Source organism: Sitodiplosis mosellana, unplaced genomic scaffold, assembly GCF_009176505.1.
Source record: "Sitodiplosis mosellana isolate CC-2019 unplaced genomic scaffold, AAFC_SMos_1.0 Smas_scaffold_2070, whole genome shotgun sequence".
NCBI lineage: Eukaryota > Metazoa > Arthropoda > Insecta > Diptera > Cecidomyiidae > Sitodiplosis > Sitodiplosis mosellana.
Window position 1 is genome coordinate 1740 of NW_022597312.1, and position 11214 is coordinate 12953.

General features: G+C 33.9%; 1 protein-coding gene across 1 annotated transcript; it reads right to left on the minus strand.

The window, feature by feature from the left end:
* Window positions 1-226: 226 nt before the first annotated feature.
* Window positions 227-10595, minus strand: LOC129571350 (trissin receptor). Its single transcript, XM_055451144.1, has 5 exons — window positions 10450-10595; window positions 5740-5875; window positions 5238-5417; window positions 4788-5014; window positions 227-1112 (listed from the first exon to the last, which is right to left on the minus strand). The coding sequence occupies exons 1-5, from the start codon at window positions 10563-10565 to the stop codon at window positions 893-895; spliced, it is 879 nt and encodes a 292-aa protein (XP_055307119.1). The 5' UTR covers window positions 10566-10595; the 3' UTR covers window positions 227-892.
* Between the last annotated feature and the right edge of the window lie 619 nt (window positions 10596-11214).

The window sequence follows — 11214 nt, forward strand, 5'->3', positions numbered from 1 at the left end:
GAAAAATGGAATTTGAAATGGAAAACAATTTCTGGTTCGTTCATGAAAACGACATTGGTTTTGAAATACCAAAAGATATAAAATTGAGCTCGAAGTAAGTTTTAGCAGAGTATTTCTAAGGTATAAAATGAATTTTATACATATTTTATTTTGGTCATGACGCATTTGGAAAAAAACGCAATAGAGCCCACACCAAAATATCTTTTTTCATCTTCATTTTTATTTGATAAACGATTAATTTTTATTTTTTACGATAATAATGTACACTGAGGAAAACTTTTCTGAAAAGATTACAGATGGTGTTTGTAAATGGTTAGTTTCCAAACTTTTTTATATGGATGTTGTGAATTATCAAACTTTTTCTGCAATACGATATTACTGCATTTTTTTCCCTGGAATCCATTCCTTTTTGGTTTATAGTAATAATTCTTAACGAAAATTGGGACGATATCATTTTGGGGGAGGGTTAGTTTTGAGACACCGCCTAGTTATACTACTGAGCGCGATATGAAAAAGCGGTGTTTTGTTTTGTTCTTTGGAGTTGTTTCTATCCTAGTGCATTCATGTATCCGTTGCTATCATCATTGAGTGAACGTTTTTACAATTCTTGGCCGTTGATGCAGATGTTGGAATTTGTATCAATTTAACGAGTCAAGATCTTGAATGATAGGTACATGAGTCTATGTATTTTTTATATTTCAAGGTTTTTTTTTAACCTGAAATCAATCCACTTTCTATACTCTTTCTAGATATAAATTAAATATAAGTTAATTATTGAAATATCAAATATGCTTTAAATTGACTGTCTGATGTTTTTTATCTTTTTTGCATCTCCTCAATTTTGTGAGTTTAAAATCATCAGTGCTACCAAATTCTTGTATGTATAAATGTGTCAAAAAACTGATTTACTCACATGTAATGGTATTCGTTGTTGCGTTTTTTTGTTACTTTTTTTGAATGAACATAAGATTATTTCTCGCATTCCCTTGCGAAAATTGCGACTTAAAAACGCATAAAGCAAGGGATTGAATGCAGAATTAAAATAAGATATTAGGAATGTAATTGGTGTTAACAGAGCACTGAAGTTCGATTCACCGTGATAATTGATTGACCTGAAAAGGATTTAAAAAAATCGTTAAAAAACACATCAATTTTGATAGGCTTGATATCATTTATTTATTTTCAGTGAATACTATGGGATTTTTTTATTCAGATGGAATAGAAATATCGCAAGAAAATATCTGATATTTTTCACGCGTTGTGTCCCGTGTAATGCTTGAATATATCACCAAGAGAGTTGAAACAAGGGCTGGAATTCAAAGTTATTCCACCAAAATCGTTCGGAATTATTTTTTTCGTACATAAGACCATATTGGAGTGAAAAGAGAGATTCCACTTTTTTTCAGCGTCCCACCGGAATTATTTCTCACACAATCCACTCTTCATTGAGTTACAATCCACTCTTCCTTCAGTTATCGGAATAATTCCGGTGGGACGCTGAAAAATAGTGGAATCTCTCTCTTTCACTCCAATATGGTCTTATGTACGAAAAAAAATAATTCCGAACGATTTTGGTGGAATGACTTGGAATTCCAGCCAAGAAGTGAGTGACACATGTGATGTGCATACACGCTTCGCGCAGCTTATCGTAAATGTGAAGATTTTAACATAAAATAACGATTCTGTACACATAGAATCGCTGTTTTTTTTCGTTATACTCTTCACACTAACGACAACGACATTTGGATTACTTCAAAAAAAAAATTGTCCCTCCCCGGCCAGTTCCAAAAAATATACCTCGAAAAAATAGGTTTGGCGCAAAGAACGCATATGAGTACCATATAAAATCAGGACGCAAGCCCCATATCAAATTTTTCATGACGGTGTTTTCGGAAGCCATCTTAGATCGCAACATTTCGACCAATTCCATTACTCCAGCCAATTTTCGGCAAAAAATGATGATAAGGTTTTGTTTGGCTCGTCAATATCTACAACTTTTATCAAGGTATTAGCCATTGAAGAGGCATTAGGTGATCCACGATTTCGAATTTGAAGAGCAAAAAAAAAAAAAAAAAAGGTCCTCGCTTTCAAAACTCAATTCTATCTAGTGTAAAATCGTTTTCATAATCAATGCGGGGTAAAAAAAATGCATTCTATCTAGTGTTAATGTTCCCTTCGCAGCAAAATTGAGGAGCAAAAAAAAAAAGGTCCGAAAATGGCAACGGGTCCAAAAAAATCGTTGGGGGTCAAATTTTGCCAGGGGGGGTCAGGATCAACGAGATCAGACTATGTCAGAACCTATGAGTCGAGAAGTGTTCTCACCTATTTCTTGCCTCATATTCGGTTGGTTCTATTTCGGTCAAAATTAAGGGGGAAAGCAGTAATCTAGTACTGCATTCAATGCCGATTCAATGCCAATTCAATCCAAATAAATTCTAATCAATGCTATTCAATTCTATACAATACAATGGCTATTTTAAGCTGCAGTTGTTGTGTTTTTTTGCAGTTGTGATTTCAAAAATGCAGTTATGAATTTCGGAAAATGCAGTTGTGATTATTCATTGAAACGGCAATTTTAGTTATATTTTAACTTTCTCTTATCTTTATTTATTGAGAATTTTGGCTCGCTTCGCTCGCCAATATTTTTAAAACTGCAAGAAATGTATTTGTTTGACTACTGAAACAAATTATAGGGAATTCAAATTTTTATGACAAAATGTTTTGTTTTTTAAATTATATTATTTCAAGCTTTTTTCGTATAGTATTTTCTGGGTCTTGAACAGAATTATTAGTGACTTTAGATTTTATGCTCATATTATTTAGTTAAATTAAACCAGAGACGATATATTTAAAAAAAAAGGTAGTAGAACAAAGATCTCTCTCATCATATTCGTGATAAACAGACACACCAAAAATTTATATTTTCCATGTTGTTCTATTGAAGCGACGATTCATATTTTTCAACATTAAATATCATGTTGCGCTTCAGTTCAAACACTTCTGTATTCCCATTTTTGTTCCAACCGACACATATGCACTAGATAGAACAGATTATGGAACATTTTTGACCCCTCAAAAAGGAAACATTTCAACATTTTTAAAAACTGCAGTTATGATTTTTTGTTAAAATAGCCATTGATACAATATAAGTATCTCCATTGTGTGGTTGTGTTATGCGCGACGTACTAGAGTCGAATGAATTAGAATATTGTGCAACATTGGATCGCAGTAAATAGCATTGAATCGGCATTGAATCGGCATTGAATCGGCATTGAATCGGCATTGAATCGACTTATGGTCATACACTATATTTGAGCAGAAGCAGTTCATCCCCTAAAACTCAAATTTTATGTATTAAATGTATTCTTACATCTTACTGTATTACATTTTCGCTCCAAACTACTCATATTTTTTTTCTGTAAATGCGCCGAAATCAATTTTGCAGTAAAAGTGTCCCACCAAAATATTTTCTGAAAAAAAGACACTTGAACATGAAAAATATTCATATGGAAACAGAAACAATCAAATCACATGACACAAAAATGTTAAAGGTCTTAAAAATGTAGCTGAAATATACTTAAATATCACGGAGGACGATAGTTCGACAAGTGACGCTCCAACAACTGTGCATTTCAAGCCAAATATCAAAAATGCCAGTTTTTGCGTCACGAGTATATGTATATACAGTAAGTATGCTATTTTCACAGGGTAATATTTGGGCCCCAGCATGTTAGGTGCCGTTCGAAAGGTCTTGGCCCAAATAGTCGGAAACACCATATAGACCATGCCTAAAGTATGGTCTAGACAAGATAAATTTTCGATTCTATATCCATATCCCACTAAAGGGGTACCCAGGGGGTGATCTGAGGTGTTCAAGAGAAGATCCACCTCGCCACCTTTTCAACGCCACCTTTCCGATTGGTCCAAAAACGAAAAAGTTATGGGCATTGGCAGTTTGACCATGGTTTTCAATGAAAGTATCGATTTGGATGTGCGTGTCTCCGTGTGTCCACGAATTTTTTTGACCCCCACAGATTCTGGTGCCGATATGCCCAAGTTGTAGCTGGTGTCGGGCCACATCGAAACCCGTCCTCAGATTGACATTTGTATTACAGGAGAGCTGGCTATGGCTTCGCTAGCCTGCATGTATACGATTTTTTCAAGTATTTATTTCGCACACTAGATCAACTCAGACACCCATCGGGCAAAGTCAGCTCGTAATTATTTGAGAAGGACTTCAAAAAGTTCCATACACACATGCCAATGTTTATGTGATATAAAAGAAAAAAAGTCGATTTTTATGAAAATCGGTATAGAAATTAAATTTTTATGTGCCGATTTGGAATCGGTGTGTTTTTGTTTGACAATTCAGAAAAACGTATCGATTTGAAAACGGCACATTTTTCTGAAACGTTACACAAAAACATGCCGATGAAATACACCTCTGACGTCGTTTTGGTCTTAGAAAACTGCCATTTTTTCGTAAAAATAACGGGAGTTCACCAACATTGGGTGTATGCATTAATTTCGAGCGTTTTTTTTAATTTAAAAAAACATTTTAGCTGGTAATAAACATAAAACTATTATAGCTGTGAGATAAAATGAGAACAATAAGGTGTGCGATTTAAATCGCATAGAAATTTCTATACGAATTAGTAATTTTTTGCATTATGATTTTTTATTTCTATACATACACTGATTGTATCTGAATGACAGCTACTGTACCAATTTTGTTCGCTATTGTCCATGCTTAGCCTTAAAAATATCATAAATCAACTAACACTCACATGTATTGCCATAATTTGCGAGCATGCAGGGGAAGATTACATATAGCGAAAGTAAGAACCACAATTATAAGCATTCGCACGACTCCTCTTCTCGCCCTTAGAACATTATTTGAAGAATGCGATGGATGATGACTGTGGCCACTATGTTGGCTATGGCAGTGCCTATGGTGGTGAAAACTCTGTGTACGCCAAGTCGTTGTAATTATTTTATCAGAATCAACAGAAACCTAAATTTTCAATAAAAACATAATTTCAAATAGACAATTAACTTTTAAACATCACCAGGTTCAAAAAAGTTCTATTTCTAGGGGTAATTCTGCTTTGACGTCGAAAATCTTATAAAATGAATTTTTTACGCGAGTTTGTACGAAAGTTTTTTTAGTTTAAAAATTAGTTTGAAGCTCCTACTATTTTTGACTTACAAATTAAATCCATAGATCGTATGCTTACCTGACTTTCAGTAGGGCCTACTGGACGTTTCTCATATTTGGTAGTTGTTCGATTTGATGCTGCGTTTTGAGATGTTTGGGCATTTCCATGATTTTCAGCAGGTGTATGATGCATTGCGATGTTTCGTTCAATTCCTTGTGAGCTTCTCCACAATGCAACTGCGATACGACTATAAAGAATCTTCAATTGAAGAAGAAACGTTTTTTAGAAGAAAGAAATAGCTGGTGCATTGTAGGGGATGAACAAGTTTTGCTGAATTGGTTTCACTATGGACCGAGTAGTGTCGAGTATATCTATGTATTTTAAATGCAAACACGAAATTACTCAGAACACTCAGTCTAGTAGACTTTGACCGTTCTCTATATAATATGCACTGAATCAAGTAGAGTCTACTATCACCGATTGTTAATTAGTTGTGTCCAACTTTTCTGGCCAAAAATTATACTTTTTTAGAATTCATAAAAAGAAGTTATTGCACAGATTACAATGTTTGTGAACTTACCGTCATAACAAGTAAAGGTAATAAATACAACGCAGATAAGTTTATTGAATCCAAAAGTTTAGAGCTAAAAAGTCCGCGATGCATTATGCAAATCTCTTCACTAATCCCATTGAGATGTATGTTCGTTACGGTGCGGCTAAAAATAAATTTAGGAATCGAGTACAGCGCTGATGTTACCCACACACCTACTATTACCAGCTAAATTTTCAAAAAAAAAACCCAAGAACGAAATGTCTGGCATTAATTCTTAGCTGCATCATCGACAAAATGATTTATATCTTGATTTAAATTGAAAGTAATAATCAACTCGGTTCATTTCAATGAAATAATCGAATATAGAAAAAGCTTACACGTAACCTAGTTGGAGTTAAAATTTGTTTACATGTGATGGGATATATAATTGCAAAATAACGTTCCATACAGATGATCATTAAAATGAAGATAGAAGCGGTGTAGCTGAGCGCATGAACAAATTGATACATTTTACAAAGGAATTCCCCGAATACCCAACTGAAAATAAAAAAAATTAATGTGTTTAATGAAAACATGTATCAATTTATTGATATCTGAAACTTAACGATTCATTCGAAAGTGACTTCAAACACTTTTATCTGAATTCGAAGATAGCTTAAATCTATGGATGAGTTCGGAAGGATAAATTTACAAAATTAAATTAAGAAAGAATTGTACATCATTTATTAGTAGCAATGAGGAGATGAAGGACATGTTCTCTTTTGAACTGTCACAAAATTGAAAATATAAAAATATATCAAGAACAGTAATCGCACAACACGTAAAACCAACAAAATAGGCTTTATCTAAAAGATTTTCCCTATATTGATATTCTTTATTTGACACGTACAAAGCAAGAGTTGAACTTGATGCTGGCCGTTGAATATTTCTATGGGTGAGATTGAGAGTAGTGTATGTTTCATTGACTTTGTTACGAAACAGAAGAGCAAGTTTCTGTCGACTTAAAAATGGTTAAAAGCGAGTATGTTCGTTTTTAGCGGGTCCTCGCGGTTTTTCACGGTTTCCGCGGAACTGATAAGAGATAGCAACTTGGTGTCTTCGGCCAAGTTGTAGCACTCGAGGTCTTCTCAATTCTGAATTCAATTATCTCTTATCTCTTATCAGTTCCGCGAAAAGCGCGAAAAATGATAAGAAAAAAAAAGTTCTATATAAAATTTGCTTTTTTATATGCGCGATTTGCGCGCAACTGATAAGAGATAAGAGATAAATGTCTTTAGCTTAGTTATAGAAGACCTCGAATACTACAACTTTGCCGAAGACACCATGTTGTTATCTTTTATCAGTTGCGCGAAAACCATGAAGACCGCGGAGGCTAGACTACAACATACTCTACTTTAACGCCAACAGAATCATCAGAAAACATACTCGCCTTTTCAAAAATATAAATCGAAGAAAAAACATACTCCACTCTCAATCTCACCCATAGATTTGTTCGACCGTTCGACAAAATTAACAAAAATTGTTCATTCGTTCGTTCGGAAATTTTGGCTTGTTCGACCGTTCGGTTTTTTTTACCTTCAATACATTCGATTAGAAGCAAGATATATTTTGAATTTGTTGAACAAGACTAAGAGTAGTGTGTGATTCACTGCCTTTGTCAGAAAACACTTCTTTCCATTCGAAAATGGTCAAAGATGAGAATGTTAGATAGAAGAAAAGGTAATGACTATACAGGAAAGTTATAAGAGATTTTATGTGCTACAACTTCGCCGAAGACGTTAAGTCATTATATCAGTTTCGTGGAAAACCCCAAAAAATATCGAAAACCGCCAACAATGATCATACTGGTCTTTAGCCATTTCGAAGTTGAAAGAAGGCTCCTCTTTCATGACAAAGTCAGTGGGACATACTCTACTTTCAGTCTATAATTTAAAAACAACAATACGTGCGGAAATTGGTATTAAAAATATATTGAATATGTAATGTTCATTTATACGATTATGCTGGTAAAATAGAGAGTACGTAGTACACATCGTTTGGTGAATTCTAGTTCCAACGAAACAATCTTTTTCCACAACTCAAGTTAAACATATAATGCTCTCGATCGCATCCACTGAAATACGTCAAGCAATATACATTCAGAGACAAACAAATTATATTCAGCGATAGAATAGATTAACTCATTTGATGTGTCTGAAGAACAGATGCGATGAAAATTCAGTTTCGTGTGAACGGTTTTGGCAACCATCCAATCAAGGCTTCAATCTTTGACGATTAAAATCAATTTTGTGTATATATTCAATACCCGTCAAATGTTTGTGTATGGTATGCATTGGCCATAATAAATGCCTTTAGTATTTTGCTCTTCAAATTTTGTAATAAGGACAAAACAACTCACAAAAAATCATTTTTTTCGATAGTTTAATAAGCATATTTTACAACGCCATGAACAATGTCTGTTGTACCCAAACTGTTGACAAGTACTCCATATACAGTAGATTATCGTTATTAGATTAGTGAAAAGTCAAATTATAAATTGTATTTATAATTTTCAGTGTTGTAGATTTGAGGAGTGTTAATAGGGGAAACTGTATCTGGAAGCAGGAATTCCATATACTATTATATGGAACGATTCAAAACCACGAATTTATCTGTCTCATGTTGTGTTACACGGATCGGTCATCGATAGTGCCATAGCCATTGAACAATGTTTACCGAGCATTCAATTGTGCACTTTTTATCGATCCATCATCAATTATTATCTATCAATTCAAATAAAATTAGTACCAAGCAGCTTGATCGACATTTCTATTGTAGAACGAAAATTATATTCAGCTAAGTCGTCAGTATTTGGCAGTGAAATACATTGAACTGAATTCAAATATTATATTAGCAGCTAACGCGTGCAAAGCAAAATGTGTTGTAGTTCAACATTTTGCTTTGCACGCGTTAGCTGCCAAGATGTAATTCGCACATTTATGCCAATTTCATTATATCGGTCTCTCTGATATGGGCTAATTCCAAATTTTAATGTTTTTATTCGTCAGTGTGTCCTCTATCATTTTGACACTTTTAGTGTGTGTAAATCAGTTGTTCAGTTCAGTGCCGTCTAAGCACTTTCGGGGGCCCTGAAGCAAAATTATTCCGGGCCCTAATTTTTTCAACAATAACACAAAACTCGATAAGCCATATCAACAAACTTTATCAGTTCAAGAATGTATTTATGCTGAAAATTTGGAAGATAATTTTAAGTCTGTTCAATAGAGTCAGTCAAAAACTATAAGCAAAAAATCTTTCTGTAGCGGCCATTTGATAGCGTTTTTAGAAAATTTTTATGAACAATTTGATACAAAATGTAACGATGCATTGACTTTGTTCAAGGGATTAAACTATTACTTTTCCGCAAACTTTGTTTGAATAGAAAAGTATTGGTTTTACTAGCCAAAATTTTGTGACTCCTTCTCATTTGGTCCACTGAAACTCCACGAAAAACTTCAAATAGCGCATATTTGTACACTAGGCAATGTAAATGGGAACAAATCTCATCGATTAAGACATATCTACCCCCAAAAATTCTTTGTTTACTATGAAAAATGTGCAAAAATGCGATGTTTGGCGTCGTTTGCGTTTGCGTTCGCGTCCACGTTTTTTGTTAACACGATAACTCAAAAAGTTGAATAGATAATTGAGATCTGTAAGAACCGAAAGTTTCGGCATATCGAAACAAAGCTTCGGATTGATTTTGATCCCATTCTGACATACCGATTTTGTACTATAAGCCTCCGACTGAAGACCTGAAAGTCCTTGTAAAATGACGCTTTTGTATCGAAAAACACTCAAAAAATCATTTTTCAGGGTTTTGATCAAGGCAAACTGGTATTATTTTGCAAAAACAATGGGGGTCTTCCAACAACTAAACACCTACTTCCTCATAAATTTGGTTCAAAATCGACATTTCTTGAAATTTTCATCGAAAATGACAATTTTATACCTAATCAAGGTAAACTGCTATTTTTAGGCAAAATAATCAGCGATAATGAAATAAAATGATCTTTTGATCAAACATTAAGCGGAAGGAAAGTAAAATTGTTGCAGTGCAGAAAAGTTTGGATTACTATGTTTAATTCGTTTTATTTTGGTATATAAAAGAGGTGGGAACTTGTTTGTTATTTTTTCCTTGAAATCTCAAGAGTTTTTGAATAGTTCGGGGCCCCTGAAATTGCTAAGTCCTGAAGCGGCTGCTTCATTCGCCTCCAGGCTAAGACGGAACTAGTTCAGTTATAAAAAAGAGTTTAATTTTCTTCTAATAAAAATTCTACTTTGAATTTTTGGTTTTTTTTCTATGCTTATGTGATTAACAAAGTGTTTCAACGTTACTGTTTTACTTGAACTCTTGGCTAGGGAAGTGAAGTTTGACAGTTTACCTAAACTTTAATTTACAAAGTACAGATCAAAATATAAATGTTCATTATACGTACTACACTGATCATTAAATTGAAAATATGAAGAAAAAAACTTCTAATTCTGGCGTAAAGAACAAATTTTATTTGCGAACGTTTCCGTAAAGACACCTTCACATCACAAGGCTCTGAACAAAACTTTAGTTGGTGTTTTCACGAAAACGTTCGCAAATAAAATTAGCTTTTTACGCCAGAATAAGAAGTTTTTATTTCATATTTTCAATTACAAACCAAATGCGCCAAATTCATAAAATAATAACTGTTTTATTCTACTTACCTATCAATTAAGTAAAACGTCAACGTTTGGATGACGCAAAATACTCCTACGCATAAATCAGCCACCGCCAAATTCGCCAAGAAAAAATTTGTTATTGATCTTAGTCTGCGTGACATGGTTACAACAAGAATCACCAATAAATTTCCTAAAAAATGAAATATCATATTTGTATTAACTGAGTTCTTGAAAAAAATACAAAAAAGAGGAATGGAAGACTATGCTTAATGCTGTCATCTCGAAAAAAAGAAGACTGTGACTGAGTGGACTGATGGTACGATTTTAAAACGTAGAGTCTACAGCTTTCAGTGACGAGTCACATCCTTCTTTCAGTAAAAGTGCCCCACAAAAATATTGTCTGAATAAACGACACACACATAATGCAAAATAAGTGATAAGGAGCGCAAATTTCGATGTGGCGATAACAACAATGGATTGAGCACATAAAATACTGTATTAGAATCGAAAAAAAAATTTAAACTTTATTTTCGATTCTTGCCTGTTTCGGATCGTTTACATGGGGAGTTTGTATGAAAACCTCGGAGCGCCGGTTTGATTACATTGGTTTATATGGAAGAATTTACACATGGCCAAAAATGGAATGAAATGGATTTCCGAGCGGAATTCTTCAAAAATAATGTCTCATCCAAATTTCTCATTATGTTCATTCATAATTGTTGAGAAAGCAACGTTGCCAAAACATGTAGCTTCGTTCTTGTGCGCACTACTTTTCTACGGTGAAGCAGACTGCTTTGTTGATGTGTGTAA